This window comes from Corvus kubaryi, unplaced genomic scaffold (assembly GCF_017639235.1).
Source record: "Corvus kubaryi isolate FWS band 111438036 unplaced genomic scaffold, C.kubaryi_AGA036_p1.0 37398, whole genome shotgun sequence".
Classification (NCBI taxonomy): domain Eukaryota; kingdom Metazoa; phylum Chordata; class Aves; order Passeriformes; family Corvidae; genus Corvus; species Corvus kubaryi.
Window position 1 is genome coordinate 19,538,733 of NW_024581137.1, and position 20,844 is coordinate 19,559,576.

Genomic DNA, 20,844 nt, shown 5'->3' on the forward strand with positions numbered 1-20,844 from the left:
GGCTTTCTTCTGTTTTAACGAGGCCTTGTGTTATTCAGACTTATTTTTTAGTCTTCATAAATAGCTGGAAGGTTACTGAACTTAATGTGAGTTACTGTAAAACGAGGGAGAAGAGACATAGCTATGGTCTACCACTTAATTTCAATCAGCCAGTCATCAGTTCATAGTACGTCAACCAGACAAAGGCTTCTCTTAATTTTTCTAATTTTGTCATTAGTTGAAGAGCAGTGTTTGTTTTCCCATCTTTGAACTGTTGAATAATGAATTCCATAGGAAGGGCTAGGAAGTGACCTGTGTCACAGCTAAAAATGAACACTATTAATTCACCAGCATCACTGAGCTTTCATAATGTCTGTGAACAACAGCAAAAAAGCCCATTTTAAGAGGTCTTTTGGTCCACTGATAAATGTACTTTAAAACTGAGCAAAATAACATTTACAACAGCTTTCCTCTTACAGTAATTGCTTACTGAAAATAGTAATTCAGAAAGGTTTGCATATATGCTCTCTAGTAGCAATTTGAACGGGTTTTTTCGCATTAGAGCTATATTGGAATTTAATTTTAACATTGATTTTAATTTCCTCAAATACAAATATGGTGAACTTCATATTTAGAAGGTTTGTATTACATAATTTTTGCTTTTCTAATTACAATTATTTTGGAATAGTCATGCTTAGGTGTTGAACTCATATATTACTCATGTTTTTATATGAAACAGATGTAAGTATTCTTCTTGCTTTCTTTTTTCTGTAGACATTGTTGATTAGATTTTTAGTACTGATTGTAGTTGGCTAGAAAAAGCACATGATCTTCAATGAAGGTGTAGTTGTAAGTACTTAATAACTTGAGTTTATGAGGTTTTATTCCAAATTACTCGAGACTCAATCCACTGTAGTCTTTTGGAGGAGACAAGTGGTACATCTGCCCAACTAACATCAGGAAGAGTACTGTGTTTTTAAGGATCACCTTGATAGCTTGGTGACAATGAATTTCTCTGTCTTACAGTCTGAAAAGTACTACTACATAGTTGTCCTTGAGTTTGCATCTACTGAACTGTAGAAGAGAGGGAACGAAGTTATTTTATTAATGTGAGATTGGAATAGAAGTGTTTCACTATTAACAAAGACAATTTTTTTTCTTCAGAGTTTTCCTGCAAATAGCAGATTGATGGATATGCATAATGAAGTGCAGTCTAATGTGGAAATGCTTGCTCAGGTCTGAAAACCTGTGAGCAGTATTGTCTTGTGAGAGCAGCAGTCTGTCCGACTGCAGGGCCAACAGAAAGGAAAACTATTCACACACAGTTTAGGATCAGAGAAATGTTCCTGTGTCAGTGCCAAAATGTGTGAGCCTTAACTGTGACTGATTGGAGAAATTTTGAAGGCAAACCTTTTAGAAGAATCAATATGACTTTAGTACTGAAATAGTAAATATTTCTGCTAATATGTAGAATCCTTATTCTCTGTCCTTCTCCTTGATTCTCTCCACTTTTTGTTCTAGTCTCTGCTTGCTCTTGTTCACAGTGTTTTTCCAAAAAGTGAAAAATGATGCATTATGGCTCATCTTTCATCAGTTAAAAACATTTTAAGTTTCCTGTATTACTACAGAGAAGGGGGAAAAGTGAAAAAAGTTTGTATGTCTAAACTCTATATTATGCGGCTCTTCTGCAACAACTGTTAAATATTTATTTCTAGTTCTACAAATGCAGTAATTCCTAAGCAGTTAAATACTTTGGTCAGCTGATTTTGTAGATGGTTGATGCTATGATTCTTGTGAATAACACATGAAACTTGGAGCAGAAGAGTAGAATGTATTTTTGGTGTTTTTTTGTTTGTTTGTTTTGGTGGTTTTTTGGTTTTTTTTGTTTTGTTTTGTTTTTGTTATGTTAGTTCATTACTTGTGTGTGTTAGGATTTATGAAGGAAATGACAGCCTATTAACTTAATTTGATTTTTGCTTCAGGAAAGACTACCCACACCACTTACGTCCCTTATGAACTGTAAGAATGAAAATTAGTAGTAAAGGCTTGTACCTGCATGTTTTTCATTGACTTTTTGAAAGAGTTTTTTAGAAACAAATACAGAGGTGAAATAAAATGAATTCAATTGTTATTTGAAATGCTAAAAAATGTCAAAATTGAGAAATTATAAACATGGGGGTATTCAAGTAGTTATGTGGCAGTAGTTATGATTGAACAGTAGCCTAATGGTAGCCAGAGAGGGCTTCATTTATATCTTGACTAGAGAGATGCTTGACCTAAATACAGACTTTCTCCATGTTTAGGCTTCAGTCTCCATGTTTCTCCAATGTTTAGGCTTCAGTCTTTATCTAGATGTGGTTTTGAAAGCATGTGAAAGCATGTTCTGTCACCACAGCTGAAAGGTCTAGCGTAGACAAGAAGGGCAAATGCACTTCTAGTGCATGTTAAACTGAACAAGTAAAAGTTCTGTAATTCAAAAGGTGGGATTTGGGCTTGGTTATGCATGCCTAGACCAGCTTTTAAAAGTTAATTGGGTAGGGAGAACCATGATGCAACATGGAATTCAGTGTGCATGAACACTTGGGTTACTTGCCTTTTGCACCCTTTACTGAACCTGCAATTCAGTGCTGCTGGCAGTGTAGCAAGATACAGAACATGGTTCTGTTTTGGTGCAGGTGTTAGAGGGAAGCTGTATGTTGAACTTGAAAAGTATTGTGTGTGCCTCTTCAGCTCAGGCATATATATTCCATATAGTAACATGTGGCCAGATGAATAGTGGGAGCTTTGGTCTGTTTATTGAAACTGTGGTTTGCAAGCTGTCTGTCCTTCATGTCGTACACTACTTACTTGTACAGCTTAGTTAACTTACTTGACTACATTCCTTGTAGTTGTAGCCTGAGGCTTGCTGACACTTTTTACGATTGCAGTAACTGCTACACAGCAGACTAGAGGTGTTTGCATTTGGTGTCCGAGGACTTCTTAGTATGGTGAAGATGCTCTATTCTAAGTACTGAATCAGTTAGGACTGAAATGCCAGCAGTTATTTTTTCTGCAATTAAAGTAGCTGATGTTTTCTGGTGACTGTTCTGCAAATGGCCATCATTTGGGCAATACTTAATTTTCTAAAAATTATGTCATTATTTTGACAACACAGCAACTTGTTAATGTTGCATTTATGATACTAATGTAGGGCACTTACTGAATAACGTGCACTTTTGCTTTAAGCAAGCTGCCACATTGAGTTTTGGTAGTGTTGCACACTCAGTTCACTTCCTACACCATTTTTAGTTAATCTCCTTTGTTTTAATTTAGGGCTATTGGCTTCTCCACAGTCAGCACCTGGAAATTTGGACACTGGGAAGAGTGGAGATGTTAAAGGTACTGGGACAGGAGGAAGCAGAGAAAACAGCACAGTTGATTTTAGTAAGGTAAGCAACATTAAATACCTCAGTCTCTAGCATCAATTAACTGTGTAACAAAAATTGTGATACTTGTAACTTCCCCCTTAGTTACAACTAAGACGTGTACTGGTGTACACAAGAAATAGGTGCTGAGAGAACTTGTCACATCTAGGCTAAATGTGTCACACGTTTTGAAATTCTTCCCAGGGGGAACTGTTTGATGATCTTCTCAGTATTTTGGTAACATAAGAGAGGAGCTGCTGTACTTTCTCATGCAGATGGAGATATTTTCACATCTGCTATTAAGGCTCTTATGAAAACAGTTTTGTAGATTGTGTCGTAACTTTTTTTTCCTAGGACTTTTTGTTGGTTCCTTTCTTTTTTTTTTTTTTGTGAAGAGGGTTTTTAGGAAGGATTTACTTTATATGAATTACAAGTTTCCTCTACAAAAGTTGTTGTGCATCTTAATCATTAGGAACATATAATACCACTTTCTGAAAGAAACCTTGTAAAAAAAATCGACTGTAAATTTCTTATATTTCTTTCATAATTTAAATTTGTTGGGCAAGTTCCATGGTGGCTGATACTATAAAGTTCAGTCAGAAGTGTCATCTGTACTGTGAAACACTGTAAGAAAATTGTTCTGTCAGGTTAAATAATTTTGTATAAGGAAAGCTAACTTAAACTGTAGTTCTGATCTAATCATGGCAGTTGCCATATATTCCTGCTCCTCTGTCACAGTTTTTTATATTTTTGCTTGGCCTGTCCTTGTGTACACCTGCCTTGTCTCCTGTTGGACAGGAGTCAGCCTCCTGGCACTGTAGTTGTGGCACACTTGGTGTGGGACTCAAGAGGCCATCTGTAAGTTCTCTAGCTAGCAGTGTCACTGGTGCTTGTGTGTGTGTGTGTATGTGAACACAGAGTTCATGTGCTGTACCATTTTCTAATGCTTCTGTAATGATGTACAGAAATGGAGGTGAACATTTTCAGCTGTCATATTTTTTATGGATGAAAAGATAAACATACAAATTATTCTTCAAAATTATGACATATTTGAAATACACAGCTGTGAAATAACTTACTGCATTCTAGAAACCATGTGTAATTACATGAACTCTCCTTACTTAATTGTGCATAGATTTTGTTAATTTATGTCCTATCACGGAATGTTTGTCGTGATAATACTAGAAAGGTAATTATGCAGTTTGGAGTCTTCTAGAATATACTAGGTGTTAGTAATTCTAACTTATAGAAAATAGTTTATTATTATTTGGCTGGCTGGCTGACATCTTCTAAATGTGTTTGTCTTTTCTGTATTGTGGGATATTTAATTTGCTTTTTAATTTTTCTTTGTAGCATAAATGTCTAGTAAATTCTGATAATTATGTTATGGAATTTCTGCTAAGAAATGTAACGGAATAAACACTTGTTTCATCTTTGTATGAATAGGTTGATATGAACTTCATGAGGAAAATTCCTTCAGGAGCAGAAGCATCAAATGTGTTAGTGGGAGAAGTAGATTTTTTAGAAAGACCTATTATTGCTTTTGTGAGGCTCTCCCCTGCTGTGCTTCTATCGGGTCTCACAGAGGTTCCGGTTCCTACACGGTAAATAAATGCCTGAGAAGTCTGGCTTTACTTCTGCAATAAGATAATAATATTTAAGATCTCAAATAGCTGTAAATTTTTATATATACTGTATTAAGCTCAAGAATGTAGAGTTTTGTTTAACATTGTCAGTCATTTGCTGCAAAATTTGAAGGAATGAGATTCACAAAATTCTCTGAATGCGTAAAATAGATACATATCTATCTCTGTATCTCTGTATGCACACACACATACATATATACGTGTATATACATGTAAAGATGCTATCTTAAGCAAGTACAGGAGTTGAAACTGCTAGCTGACTTGAAGTAAGAGCAATGAGTCTTCCAACTTCGTGTTGACATTTTAAAGATGGGCATGAAGCTAGTTATAGTTCCTTTCGTGTGACACAGCTTGTCAGTGGGGAAGAGCACACTAAGTCTGAAGGTCTGTCTAATCTGAAGCTCTGCTCTTTCTCTACAAATGCTCTGTGTATGAATGATTTAGGTGGAAAACTATTTCTTTATTGTATGCCCAAATCTACATGATTGACATTGGAGTAATCAATCTGCAGCTAATACATGGAAGCAGTTTTCAGTGTGCGATATGCTATCCAACCTGGTGCAGTCACCACTGTTCCCTCAAACCCAGGATCTTGCCAGTATGCTGTGGGTATATTTACCCCAGATGTTCAAAATATCAAAATATGGGTCTCATGATGAAAGTAGAAGATCATTTCATCAATCATCACAGAGGACGCTTCATTTTCTGTGCACATTGATGTATTGGGCTGTTCTGTGGTGTTTGGCATACATTTGTACATTTATGTTTTTTGGTGGGTTTTTAATGTTTTAAAATGGTCAACGTGTTTGTTTATCTTCATGATTTTCAGCTTATGCACTCTTTTGAAGGGCAAAAATACATATATGTGAGAATTTTCAGAGGGTAGTTGACAGGAGTGCTCATAATATTTATTGGGAAATCCTAAAATTTCTGCATACAGATTACTGTATTACTGTAGTTAAAATTATTCTGTCCTAAGTTTTTCAGAATGGTGTAGACTTGCAGATCTGAAATAGCATACTTGGATTCTGAAGATGCACTCTCAGTTTCAGTTAGGGTAGTAAACCTGCAAAGGAGACAGAATTGAGCTTTTTGTACTATGAGTTGAAAGAAGGCGCTACTTTTTTCAGATGTGTTGTGCTTGGGAATGTCATTTTCATGGAATACAGGAAGACAGTTGTGAAACAAATTCCTGAGGTTTACTCTTTGGTTTGTATCCTTTTGAATTTATAAAATGCTGCTCTTGTTCAAGGTTTTGGTGGGTTTTATGTTAGGCACTGTTACTGCGCAAGGAGATGGACACCGCTAACATATGCTGTGACCCAACCCCCAGCTTGGATTAGCTTCCCAGAATGTCACTTACTTTCTTAAGTGTTTAAGTATCCGAGTTCCCTTCCTTTCCTCTGACACAAGACCAGGATATGACTATATGAGTATGCCCAGAGCGTTGCAAGCAGTACATAGGTGCATCCTCTGTGTGACACACCCAGTCACAGCAGGTGAGGGGGTTTAACTCCCATGAAAAGGTGATCATCAGGGAGCCTAGGACAGGTCATAAAGCTCCTAGGCTGCCACTTAAGGGGTCTTTGCTACTGGGAATGTCAGAAAGGATTAGAATCCAGAGGAAATACTCATTGAGCTCTAGTCTGTGGATTTCTACTATGTTTAAGGCATTAGAAGAATTGAAAAATTAGTCTTAATTAAGAAGGTGTCTGAGTAATTTTGTTTCAGGGTTTGAGTTCCTTCCAGTAATGACTTTAAAATTAGTCTTTTCAGTGTTGCAGCAGTCTTTTAAGATCTGAAGTGGTGAAAATGGTATTTTTACTTCATCACTAAATTTTCTTTAAACATTAATTTGAAAGACCCCCTCTGAGTGTATGCAAATGAGTCAGCCATACTTATCTCTATACTTTCTCCACAGATTTTTGTTTTTGTTGCTGGGACCAGCAGGGAAAGCTCCACAGTACCATGAAATTGGGCGATCAATAGCAACGCTTATGACAGATGATGTGAGTGATCTATTTTAAATGCTTGTAGTTAAAGTCTAGAATAATGTATTTACCAACTGATTGCAGTAAATGATCTGGACCAGTAGGTTAAAGAAAAAACCCACAAACCAGTTAAATGAAGAACTGTAAACATCATTATTTTTTTGTGTTAGTGAAGTAGATAATGGTAAATTAGCTTTCTTCCTTATCTATCTGGAAGAAGTCCTAAATGTATTTCTGAAAAAAAATTTGGCTTTGATGTATAGATTTCATTTTTGTGTTAAATTGGTTAACAGAGCTATTAAATATAACTGCATTTGAGATGAGTCACTGTATGTCAGAAAGGACAGAACCAACAGCAGAAGTGCTCAGGACACAAACTTTTAAAAATGCATGCAATTGAGTCATCATAGGTTGATGATGAGGTGTTTTTTTTAATCTAAGCAAGGTCAAATAAGTAAAATTAGAATTTTAATAGCCTTTTGAAGTCATATGCTTAGAACCCTATTGGTTTTAAAGACCTCAGGGAGGAACCAGGACTTTTTAAGAGTGTTGCCATCATACTGAGCAAAATTAGGATGTTTTAATTTTGACTGCACATTGAGCGCCACCTGCTGATTTGCTGATAATTTTTAAGGTTATCTAGCAGAAATGCAAGTACTTTTTACTCTAGAACAATTTGAAGTTTGGGAATGTAAACAAGAAATTTGTCATTTTGCAGTTGGTAACTAGTCTGTGAATTTAATTCTTGTTCAGTGTGAGAATTGAATATTAAAATCTTTAGTTGCAGCTTCTGATCTTTTTTAGGTAGGCTGATCTGATTTTTAGGAATACTCTAGATCACAGAAATAGAAAAAAAATTATTCAATGGTCTAAAAACACGTGAATAGACTGCAGAGATCTGTTTTAAGATTAGAAGATTTAATGGTCAGATTTAATGGTACTTGAAGAAAAACACTTCAGGCTTCAAATGTACAGAAACAATTTAGGATCATCTTCTGCAAGCAGTTTTTTATAGCAAAATAGCATTTTTTTTTTCCTCTGTGTGTGTAAAATGCATCTTGGAGTTCATGTTGTAGTAGTCTGTAAAACAGTACATTTTTTTTTTTAGTAGGATTGATTTCAAGTGCTTTTTAAGTAGTCTTCTAAACTTAATTAAGCTACATATGTAAAAATGCATCCTTATTCTTAATAAAAACTTGTGATTTGGTTTGAAGCTTAACTGAAGTATTTTTTGTCATGATTTAGCGCAGCATAGTGGTACAGTGGCTGTGGGGCAGAATTATTCAGACAATAGTACATGAACTTGATGTTCTGAATATTGAAAATTAACTTTTTATTTGATTTTAGAAATTAACTCGATTTTCATTTTGAGTTTGAAAAAAAATTCCATATTTCATGGTCCACAGGAATGTGCATACCGGTAGTTTTTAGTTTAAAAGTATGTAAGTAAAGTAAAAGCCAAACTTTTGAGGACCCACAAATATTTTCCATGTCTTTTTAAAAATAATCATGTGTAATCATTATATAATGATAATCAGTTCCTCTTTCAGAAAAATAAAATAAAAATGAACGTTGAGTACTTTCTTCTTGTAGGTTTTCCATGATGTTGCCTATAAAGCAAAAGACCGAAATGATTTGTTGTCAGGAATTGATGAGTTTTTAGACCAAGTGACAGTCCTGCCTCCAGGAGAGTGGGATCCATCCATACGAATTGAGCCACCAAAAAGCGTTCCTTCCCAGGTAAAAGGAAAGATAAAGGTCCAGTCTGTCTTGTGCTGAGGGGGCCTAAACTGAATGAAACATTCGAACTGCTGAGTACAGAGGGACAATCACTGCCCTAGTCCTGCTGGTCACACTCTTCTTGACACGTGCCAAGATCTCACTGGCCTTTCTTGCCACCTAGCCACACTGCTGGCTCCTGTCCAGATGGCTGTAAAGCATCAGGAAAGTCCCCACATCTGTTTTGCAAGGAAAAGTGGATTGTCCATTTAAGTTAGAAAAAAATTTTAAAAAAGGAAAAGAAGAAGGGGAAAAAAGGTGTTAATCAGTTTTCTGTTAATCAGTTTTCTGTTAATTTTATGTACTATATTTCCTTTGAAATACTGAAATGAGTTCGTGTGAGAACTGGGAGAATTGGTGAGAAATTGTACTTGAGGTTCATGTTACCAAATTTTACTACTAGTCCAGCAATGATGAGAAAGAATATTTTAATTCTTATAAGAACTTCTGTTTGCATGCAGCATTGATTGCAATGCTTTAATGTATTTTGTCTAGCATATACTGTTCACAGAATGTTTGTGAAATAGATAAAAATCGATCATATTGCTCGGTTGTGATGATACAGGCTTAGAATGACAGCTAAGGAAAGTGGGTCCTTAGAAAGACTTTCTTCTTTCTTCCCCTTCTCCCTCTTTACAACTTAGAGGAATTTGAGCCTTCAGGATCAAAAGCAGGGGAGAGACCAGTGCTTTTGGTTCAGAAGGTTGACATTGGTGTTGAGACCAGTGGTGGTTTGGCAGAGTGGGTGGAATAGAAGGGGGTAACAGCAGTGCAGTTTATTCGTGAATAGCCTGAGGTTACCATGTAACTTGTGTTCAAAATAAGCAGGGCTCATGCTTTTTTGGAAGGCAGGCTCAGCTGAAAAATTTATGAGGAGCTGGTAAGCAGCTTGCTCAGCAGGGGAATGACTTCTCATTTATATTTCAACTAAATACTGTGTCTATCATAAAAAGAGGTAAGTTTCTGCTACATGTTAAATGTTTCTGCTCTGGAAATGGTTGAAGAAAAAAAAGGATCTAAAGATTTCTGTCTCATGGTTGAGCCTCCTACTGTATGTTGAAAATCTAGGCTTTGTTTCATTGTATTTCAGGAATCTATTTCATGTAGATATAGGGAAGATTAATGCTGTTGTGCAAGGTACTAATAAGGTCTTTTGGGCAGTGTTGTACAGTTCTAGTCACCTGCACTCAGCTAAAGATTAGTTTGGAAAATGGAGGACTGGTGATGAGCTGGGAATATGAAAAAGGGTGTGGAAGGCACAGAATTTCTGCATGCTGTCTTTTAGTTATACTTTTTAGTGTAAAAGCAGTCTCAAAGTATTTTTTTCCTTTTTCTTTTTTTCCCCCTGTCTCTTCTGTAGGAGAAAAGGAAGGCACCTAAATTTCCAAATGGATCTACTCCTCCAGGAGAGGGTCTTAAAGAAGAAGGCCATCATGCTGGACCTGAACTTCAGAGAACTGGAAGGTGTGTTCACTTCCCTAAATGCTAACTACCATAAAGAAATAAAAGTGATAAATCTTCACCTTAATGATTGACATTTAAACATTAAAAAGTCACAGTATAAGTGTCAGAGCGCATCCTTTGTCCTTTTCAAGTGTTGGATTCTTGCCTATAAGTGCCAATCTGCTTAAAGTATTTTCAAGCCTCTGGCAATGTTTCTCAACACATTTGCGAAGGATTTCACATAAGATGCTGCCTTATTTAACTAACTGACTTTTAAGAGACGGGTTTTAAATTTTAATCTTCAGGAGCATGCAATTATCATAATTACAGCAGGAATGTGCAATTTTCAGTATTGGGCTAGGTACTAAAAAATCCCATTAATGCAAATCTGTTTTATTAAATGTATAGGAAGTGGAAAATGAAGAAATAAAAAGTGGCAAAAAGTAGTTTGGTATTGATTAGCTTTGGGTTTTGGTTAGGTTTCTTGCAGAGATAAAATAAAATTGAAGGAGTTTCTTTCAGTTATTGTTGTTCTCTGTTAATTCCGAAATATTTGCCAAAGAAGTCTCCAACATTGAAAATACCTGGTTATGATTAAACTTTAATACCTGAAATGAGAGTAGAGATTAAAATCAACTGAAAAATTCTGGAATATATATACAGTGTTGTTATCCCCAAAATAATAAACTTCTAAATCAAATTCATCTTTTTCATACTTTCCTGAGAAAGACTTTACAACATTTGTGTTGAATTCCACCATTGTGGCTTTGTTTTAATTACTTTTTACTGTTTGTGTAGACAGTATGTGGAGCTGAGAAGTTCATTTCTGCTCACAGAATTATCTGTAGATTAGGCTTTTCTTTTTCTTTGGAATGTTTGGGTTTTTTTAATAACTAAAAATAAATTTTTCTAAGTGCAAATGAGTATCTAGTATTTTGGAGTCTTTAAGATTTTTTCAAATTGCTTTTTAAATTCTTGGTAATAACTTACCCAGTTGAACTAACTTATATATGTTTGGTTTTATACTTATATTTATAGAATATCTGTGTACTTCAGATAAGAACACTGTTAAAAATGATAGACCTAAATTTATTTATGGACATAATCATATGTATGAAGAGAATTCAAATTAAAAAGCTACAACTATATGTTGGAGTAGTAATATTGAAATGTGTCAATGCAGTGATCTTGGTTGAGGTTTAGTATATTTTTTTCTGTTCCTTGTTTTGAATATTCTAAGACAGATTTGACTTAGACATCATTTAGGTAAAATGGTTTGCGAAGTTATTTTTTCAGTATCTAGCCCATATATATAAAAAAAACCTAGTCAGCTTTTAAAAATGTGGGTAAAGTGCTTGATTATATTTGGAATACTGCTGAATTGGAATAGATAAGATTCTCATTTACGTTTTTAATTGTTATGCTTTATTCTGGATTATGAAATAGCTAATTTGTGCCAGCAATAGGCACTGGCAGTCATGTGTAGCCCATAGTTTTAAACTAGCTAGAATCCTTTAGTGTACAGTTTGACGAGTTTCATCTCACCTATTTAGGCTTTTTGGTGGTTTGATACTTGACATCCAAAGGAAAGCACCTTTTTTCTTGAGTGACTTCAAGGATGCATTAAGCCTGCAGTGCCTGGCCTCGATTCTTTTCCTATACTGTGCCTGTATGTCTCCTGTAATCACTTTTGGAGGGCTCCTGGGAGAAGCTACACAAGGCAGAATAGTGAGTACAAAGAATGGTAGTGGCCAGGCTTTTAGACCTTCAGAGGCAAGTCACTGTGTGCATTTGTCTCATTTATTTGTATTTGAAGAATTTACCCACAGCACTTGATTAGCCTGCCCCAAAGCAGATCTTCCCCAAAAGGTAATTGCAATGGAAAATGTGGGGAACCCATGTGAACAGGAGAAGATGCACAGGGGAGGTAAAAAATGTTTATCTTGCCTTATTGGATGAATGGCTTCATGAATTGAGAAAAGGCTTGCATTGCCTTCTTTTTGGCTGCTTAAGAGCAGTAAATAGCAGTAAAGGTGCACCATCCCACTAGGCCTACTTTAGGCAAAGTCAGAGGCTCAAGGTGGATAGCCAAGAACATGTACTGGCCTTGAGTAGTAGGCCTACGAGGATGATAATGCCTACAGTGTGTGGCCAGCAGTCCATTTATGAAACGGACAGGATATGTTTGTGCTTGCACTAATGGTATGTTGCTCACAATAAAATAAAGTGTCTGAGGTTTATCAGCAGAAAATACTCTTCATTGTAAATGTCTCAAATGTAAACCATCTGCATACAAAATTTTGGTAGTGTTAAGTTGGGCAGTAGATAAAACCACCACCTTTTTCACCAGAATATCATTGCACTTTAGTTTTTGAAGCAGGGAAAAATTACTTAATATCAGCAATGTTAGTAACTTAGTGTCAATTGGTTTTTGAGTAAACTAGTGTGAAGCGTATTTTCTGTTTTTAAATCTATCACAAAGAAACAAGGTTCTATCCTTTTGTGGGAGGGACGGATGTATTCAGAGATGTCCTTTACAAATTTTGAGGTTCTGTTGAAGCTTATAGTGTTACAAAATCCTTCTTGATACTTAGATGAAGTTTTTAAACTTGTATTATATTAAAATTTAGTTAACTGCTTTATCTCTTTCAAGTATTGCTGTTGACTCTGATATTTGTTTATTGATGTAGCACTTCAAGCTGATAGAAAATACAGAACTCAATTATGTCTTTTCTGCGTGCTGGTTTTGCAACTCTAAATGTAGGAATGATTACTAAAATGTCAGTGTAAATTTTGAACGTACAACATGTATAATAATGAAAGTACCCTCCTTTTAAAGCTTTATTCTCAAACACCTTCTTTCTTTTAGCTATCTGGAATTGTTTGCGGGTTTGTTCCTGCCTTCAGATGCTTGGTGTGCATCATTGAATAAAACATTTAGTTACTGCACACACATGTTCAAGCACAGTAGCTGACATTGTAAGGTACACAGCTTGTCTTTGAAACCTTCCCTCGCATTCTCAGAGGCCATCACCTCCACAGTGCTCCTGTCCCTGCCACCCTGACTGAGAGCCCCAAGGTTAATGCATTGACTAACCAAAAACACTAATTCAAAGGTAATAGAACAAGAGACTGGGATTATATATTTTTTTTCCTAACATTATGAACAAAGGACTCATTTTCATTTTTAATAGCCCCAGTTCAGCAAATCATTTTGACCTTTTTCAGACGCTTTCCTGAACTGGAGCTCAAGTTTGCATAAATACTGTTTTCTTAGGCTTGCATAATTTCAAAATAGCAAATGCTTAAAAGTTCCACCAGGAACACTGTAATTCCATTACAGGAATCTGTAATCCATGACTTCTCATAGTGGTAGGTGGTGTATTTAACTATTTTCAAGTAAATTTAGTATAATTTTAGTATTTAAAATTCTGGCCTCTCTGTTTTGAGGTGCATTGTAACTGGGTTTTTTAGCAGAAAATGTTACAGTAAAACATTTAATTCAAGAACTGAAGTAGATACCTTAATTCCTTGAAAAGAAATGCATTACCAGGTGGGACATTGGTTTACTGCTCATCTATTTTTGGTGTCATGTATACATAAACCAATATTCTTCAGTAATTTCCCCTGCACCTATGCCTGTCAGTTTGGTTTTTTTTTTCCTTTTGTAATGCTTGGTTGACTGATGCAGGTTTGATACGGCACACTGTATCACGTTTTGGTACAGGTATGTTGCAATATATATATATATATCTATTTTCTTTACAGAGGCCATTAGTTCTTTCTGTAAACAACATGTTAAGTAACTATTTTCTTTTTTGTTTCTTTTAGTTTTTTTAAATTTGTATAATTGTTGGTATGCTTTTCCTCCATAGCTAGCAGGACTAGTAACTTGTTTTCATGTTTTTGGATGGCTTTATGTTTCTTGGGAGTGAAGTTTTCAAAATCTTGTCCATGGTATTGTTACTGCAAAACTGTGTTAAGTTATTTTTGTCTCAAACATGGATATTAACTGCAATGTGTTTACATCTTGTCTTGTTTCTAAGTCAATGCATCTTAAGACTGTATTTATGCAGATATGATGCTAAATGCTAACCTGAAAGGCAGCATAGTTACAATAGTTTCTTTTCCCCCAAACAGAGTGCAATAGAGTCTCTCTTTGGAGCCTCATTAACTGGGATTGCCTATTCTCTCTTTGCTGGGCAACCTCTTACTATCTTGGGAAGCACCGGACCAGTTCTAGTATTTGAAAAAATATTATTTAAATTTTGCAGGTAAGTGATGTTTATATTGGCTTGATGCACTTTTTAACTTTCTAGCCTGTTAAAATGGCTGTAATTGGAAGCAGGTGTGCAGTAAATGTGTATGTCCATGAAGGTAAATACAGTGGCAAGAGAGTGAGAAGTTGATACGGTTTGGTAAAGCTGTGAGGCATTGGCAAACCTGAATGAGAAAATCAGTAATAAGAAATGGCAAGGACTTAAATGAAAGTTATATTCTGACTGTGTGAAGATGTTGGCTTTGCTTCTGCAGGGGTAAGCAGAGATCGATCTGCCCTCTAGGAGAAACCATCTGGGTAGTTCTGGAGAGATCCATCCCCATGATGCTTCTCAAGCTAGGTAGTTGCACTGTCAATCCTAGAAACACCTTGCAGTGTTGCTTTGCTTTGGTGGGAGATGAGACAAAAAAAAGTTTCTGCTTCCTTCAGAGCTAATATCAAGCATGAGAAACGTGCTAAATACCTATAAAGCTTGGCCTCAGTGTCTTTTCAAAGAGAATATAGTACAGATGGGTTTTGGCTCAGTTAATGCCTTTTGTTTCTTTCTTCACACAGGGATTATGGTCTTTCCTACCTCTCCCTGCGAACTAGCATTGGTCTGTGGACTGCATTTCTATGCATCGTGCTTGTAGCCACAGATGCCAGCAGCCTCGTGTGTTACATCACTCGATTTACTGAGGAAGCTTTTGCAGCACTTATATGCATCATATTTATTTATGAGGCACTGGAAAAGCTTGTTCATTTGGGAGAAGTGTATGCCTTCAATATGCACAATGATTTGGATAAACTGACTTCATATTCGTAAGTACCAAGTTTCTATCTGTTAGTGAAATAAATAGGAAAATAGAGAGAGACATATTGTTTACTGAATGGCAGTGGGTGCCACTTCCAGGAAGGGCAGGAGGAATGCTAAGGGTGGTATGGGCATGAGAAACCTCAGAAAAAGTCTATTGAGGATGCTGTGGAATTGAATTTTCTGTGTTAGCTATGGGTGGTTGGAAGGGATAAGGGGCTATGACAAAGCCCGCTTTAACTGCAGCTTTACTAAGGGTCAGAACAGGATTTCTGCCTTGCTACTTCTAGGAGGTGTAGTTTCATGAAATAGGATGAATTGGGTTGCCAGCTCACACCTGCCAGATGGAGATCCTGCTTACTGTTGCTCAGAAAAACTGCTAATTTCTCGTCGTTTAAATGAAATCATATAAATGCTAGTGCTGCCTTCCTGTTGGAGATGTGCATCTTCCAGCTTTAGTTGTACCTGTGTGGTCAAAATATGGGTGAGGGACCCCCAACGAGGTCATGTCCATGCACTTGGGGTGAGAGTCCCTGCTTGTTGCACTGGGCAGTTTTTCCCTAGTTGGAGAGCAGGACTCACTGTCCTCCTGGGCAGCTGCTCTGCCTGGCCAGGACAGTGATCATCTTGCACACAGCATGACCTTTAGCAGTGTCAAACCAGGTTTGGACTACTGTGTTTCCCCCCAAGATCTCTGGTCACTTTTACAATCATTCAGTGTTTCTTCAGTACTTTCCTTCAGGGGAAAAGGGCAAACACCCTGTCAGACTGCTTCTTGTATTCTGTTCACACTGGAGATTTACACTCACTTTCCTGTCTTAACAGCTGTTAAGAGCAGGCCACGTTGCCAGGAGTGGGCTGTGGGAATATATTCATTTCCTTATTTTCCCCTTTCTACTGGCTGCTCATCCCTCTGTTTCAGTGGCTTTGGGTCCTCACTGGACTCCTGTATGAGCATGGTAAATTCACTGATCTGGCAGAAACTGTACTGTAGGTCTTCTGGCACTTGCCACCTGATTGTGTTTTGCCACAGGCAGGCCACGAGGGTGGAGAGGGGAAGATGGGATTTTAATTTGGTTTAGCTCTGTGGTGTCACACGTTTTTTGGGACATGCCACAGTGTTCAGCTTGGGTTTGTTCTGTATTTTTTCTCTCACAAAGCTGTAGGGGATCCAGCTGTTCACAATTGCTTTTTTCCTCCTTTCACTTTCTTTTTCTCCCCAGTCTGTAACTTCCAGTGGGGAAAAGGGTGCAGAACAAGCATGTTCAGTTAATTGAGCCACAAGACAATCTCAAATACTCTTACATTTTTCTCTGTGTTTTTTTCTGGATTTCTGCTTATCTACATGGTGGCATACTTTATCTTCATTGCCTTTGTTGAGAAATTTGTCAGTTTTCCTTCAGCATGCTTGTTTATGTTGTTGCCTTGACCAACAACTAATGATGCATTCTGTCACATCATGCTTATGGTTGCAATTCCTTTCTCTTCTGATGATTCTGTGTTGGCAACTACTTTGTAGGAATTACAGCTTTCCACTCCTTTCTCACTTCCTTTTGCTATTACTTTAGAATTCAGTTAACAAAAGAAAATTTGATTACCTAGTATTTTTAAAATTCCCCAAACACTGTGCTTTTCAAATCTAGGTTCTTTTTGCCCGTGCACGTTAAGTTTTGTCCTTCTTTACCTTCACACTATCAGGATGCAGAGCTTCCCTTCCATGGTTCATTGGGGTTGCTTTCAGTGTCTTCAGTGAATCTCATAGAAAAAGGAGACTTACTTCTTGCTTATTACCTTTTTCTCCTCTTCTACATAAATGTTTACATGTTAAGCTTTCCAGTTGGTGTACTTGATTAGCTTTATTTGAAAACATCCCATTAAATCAATACTCAGTCTGTTGTGTTTTGGGGGTTTTTGTAATCTGATGTGTACTTCTGTCAGCCTGACAGAAGGATTCCACAGTGCAAGTTTGCAGAATGCTGCAATAGGGAGGGGCATTTTTACTTCTACAAAAATATTGCTAAAAAGTATGTATACAGTCGCTTTAAAGCTGAGCACTGTAAGCATTTATATCTTCAGTTAGCTCACTACATACTCAAACATGGTGTCTTACTTGAGGGCGACCTGATTCTTCTTTTCTGCCACCCTCCCAATAGTCCTAGGCCATGTGATATAAGGAAAAGCCTTGTTCTCTGCTTCTTCCATAGAAGTTTGGGATAAAGTCTGGTTTAAACTGTTCAGGATTTTTGAATTTGCTTCACTTTGCTGCATTTTGGCACATATGGCTTAAAAGCATATAAACTTTTTTTCTTCCTTTCAGATGTGTGTGTTCTGAGCCTGAGAAACCAAGTAATGAAACATTGCGTGTGTGGAGGAGTATGAATATGTCTAGGGAAGATATAGCATGGAGTAACCTTACAGTTTCCGTGAGTATCTGAAAGCTGTGTGTAGGTATCTGTGTGTGTGTATGTACATATGTATAAAAAATAAATACCTGCATGGTACCAGTTTTGATTAATATTTTTTCATCTGATTTCTCTTTTTAATTGAACCTGCACTGTTTTCCTTAAAACTGTATTTTTGAACTCTCTTTTTTCTTCCATAAGGCTTTAAACAGTCATTGTAGGACTAAATAAGTGAGTCCAGGGAAGTAAATGCTAATGTAAATGTCTGCTTGAGGTAGCTACCTTAATGCTCTTAGGCACCACAGTCATTTTTCTGCAGGTGAATAAGATGCAGTGAATAAACAGGAGTTTGCTTTCTTCCAGTTTCTGAAAGAAATATTTTTAATATGATGTGATGATGGAATTTGTAGTTAGTGTGGCAGCAAACATGTTTCATTAGTTTGTTAGATGTTGGTATAAAACTGCAACAATCAAAGGAACTACCTTTGTTTGGAAGAAAATAATGACTGGAAATTGAAAATAACTGTTTGGAATAGGCTTGAAAGCGTTAACTTCTGAAGTGGATATTTTATACCAATATCTAATTTTCTGGGTAGGTGAAGAGGAGGAAAGTTACCATGTGGAAGTGCTCTGGAAGGTGTTTGGGGAGAAACGCTTTTGCTGATTAGTAGTTTCTTGGGTGGTCTGCAGTGGAATAAATGCAGCTGTGTGCAGCCACTTTGCATACCCAGGCATCTGATTCCCACACACATCTTGAATGATTTGGATCTGCTGTGGTTTTTGTTATGCTTGCTGGGTTGTGTGCCTACTTTGGCCATCTGAGGCTGTCTAAAATGGCAGTGGAGAGCTGCGTATGGGCTCCCCTTGTGTCTGAGCTTAGACATTCACACTGAAATGTCACAGCAGAAGTTCCATGTAAAACCTCAGTGCTTTACTTGACTTGTAGTAGTACTGTTTTTTATGTGCTACCAATGGCTCCTAGTTTACCATAATCACTTAGGATGGCAGTTTCTTTTGAACTTAGTTTTTGTATTTCCTTTATATTTATTATTTATTTTAAATGCCTTTTCATCCTCTAAAGTATCTTTAGTCTTACCTGAGAGACAGAACTGATCCAGGATTTGGTGTTATCTTATAATCAAAGTAGATTGGTAATAGCAAGAATTTCTGTCATAAGTTAAATTTTCAATAAATTAATTAATTAATTAGGTTGGGGCAGTGCTGCTTCCAGTTACTTGATTTATTGGCTTGTTGTTTATTTGTACTCCATGTGTCTACTTTAACTTTTTGCTTTGCATTTCAGTAAGTCTTTTGGATAGGTATCATCTGACTTTGTTTTCCTTTTTTATTCAAATCCATTCTTTATGATTTGCTAGAAACTTTTTTTTGTAGTTTGGGTAATCTTATTTTATAAGAGTATGTTTTTTCCTTTAACTGAGCAAAACAAAGTCAAAGAGTTGGGAGAAACTGAGGAGATCCTTTTTTATGTTCGTTAGCTTAAAGTCGATGTTGGATATTCTGCTTTTCCTGGGCAATCTTGCAATGCTTTGTAAAACAGAATAGGAGTACTGTGACTGTAAATAAGCTTTTTCTTCTTGGGCATCTCCCAGCATTTTGGCATCCTGAAATAATCAGTGGTGGCTACTGTGGCTCTTCTGGAACAGACAGCACACGTTTGGTTTTTTCCGGGTGAGGTAGTGATAAAGGAAAGAACCCCCTTTTTGGAATTATGAACATTCTCAAGTGTGTTTATTATAGAAAAGTTGGAAGCTTGGTTGAATGCACTGAATGAGTAAAACATAGACATATGAAGAGTTTTTCTCTTTGCAGGAATGTTTAGAATTTCATGGTGTGTTTCGTGGATCAGCTTGTGGCCATCACGGACCATATATTCCAGATGTTCTCTTCTGGTCTGTCATACTATTTTTCGCAACATTTTTCCTCTCCTCTTTCCTTAAGAAATTCAAGACCAAACGCTATTTCCCAACTAAGGTAATTCTGATTAGAGACTATTGTTACCTTGTAATACATACCTCAGTGTAATTTAATGGAGTTGAATTCTGTCTTGAGAGATTTCTTTTAAGACAGGAAAGGAAATTAAAACCCAAAAATCATTTAATAATTACAAAATTTAGGACATTTGAGGAAAGAAATCATTTGCAGAAAATTCGGTGCTTATTCTGTATTTTGGTAGAGTTACAACAAGGTATTCTAAACTTTGAAGGACCTAAGTAGTCCATCTCTGCACATTAATGGGTATTGCCAGGTATCATTAGTAGAGATAATATTACTGCTCTTTTCCTCACCTAGCCGTACAAAACAGTTGATTGCTTTCCCCAAACTACTGATGTCTATTGGGTTTTGAGTGGTTCCTCAGGGGATTACTATTTCTAATAGATGCTAATGTGATGATTCTTCTTATAGTGATTTATGTAACTTCTGCTAGGCAAAATGAAGTGGTTAGGTCTTCTATAAACTTCAGCTCATCCCCGCAATGTCTTTTTAATGTTTACTAAAGTTATCTTTGGTAATTTGAATGTATTGCAAATTATCCACCTGCTATCAATTAAAACATGAAATGTATGAATATTATTGACCTAAGGTACCAAGGACTAGCTGTGATGGCCCAGCCTCCTAGTGGGATTGAGGAAGATGATGGAGTTGTTTGAAGTAATTTGCCTCTTGCAGTAGACCACCTTTAAATGAGTGAACAGTTGTACGAAATACTTGTCTTCTGCAACTTCATACTATGCTGGCAGGCACCCTGAATTTTAAAGTAACAAGAAAAAATGGATAATGTTCAGTGGTGTAGTATAATATAAATAAACTTCTCCTTTTATGGGGGAAAAAATCGACTTTCCAGACTTGCAAATTATAATGGTGAAAAAGCAAGGCTTAACACAAGTCTTTTCTTTATAGGTGCGCTCTACCATCAGTGACTTTGCAGTGTTTCTGACCATAGTAATCATGGTTTTGATTGATTATCTTGTAGGAGTACCTTCTCCTAAGCTTCTTGTTCCAGAGAAGTTCGAAGTAAGAAATAAAAACTTTTGAAAAATGTAACTTTTAAAATGCTTGCAGTTTTATGAACAGTAGAAAAACGGAGTTGTATAGAAACAGAAATTTCT

At 36.5% G+C, this 20,844-nt stretch overlaps 1 protein-coding gene across 10 annotated transcripts in view; it reads left to right on the plus strand.

Moving 5' to 3' along the window:
* The window catches only part of SLC4A7 (solute carrier family 4 member 7), a 93,815-nt gene that overhangs the window by 58,211 nt on the left and 14,760 nt on the right, over positions 1-20,844 (plus strand). For 6 of the 10 annotated variants that reach the window (XR_006018754.1, XM_042044493.1, XM_042044498.1 and 3 more), the window contains 12 exons: positions 3,292-3,407; positions 4,182-4,241; positions 4,830-4,987; positions 6,951-7,038; positions 8,614-8,760; positions 10,160-10,263; positions 11,796-11,970; positions 14,383-14,516; positions 15,077-15,322; positions 17,632-17,737; positions 19,547-19,708; positions 20,636-20,749. Coding sequence is in view for 9 of the 10 variants with exons in the window: in XM_042044493.1 (XP_041900427.1) it covers positions 3,292-3,407; positions 4,182-4,241; positions 4,830-4,987; positions 6,951-7,038; positions 8,614-8,760; positions 10,160-10,263; positions 11,796-11,970; positions 14,383-14,516; positions 15,077-15,322; positions 17,632-17,737; positions 19,547-19,708; positions 20,636-20,749 (1,610 nt within the window). In the remaining variant the exon portion in view is untranslated. The remainder of the gene's footprint in view (positions 1-3,291; positions 3,408-4,181; positions 4,242-4,829; positions 4,988-6,950; positions 7,039-8,613; positions 8,761-10,159; positions 10,264-11,795; positions 11,971-14,382; positions 14,517-15,076; positions 15,323-17,631; positions 17,738-19,546; positions 19,709-20,635; positions 20,750-20,844) is intronic. The other 4 variants (XM_042044496.1, XM_042044500.1, XM_042044501.1 and 1 more) reach the window with 1 other exon arrangement.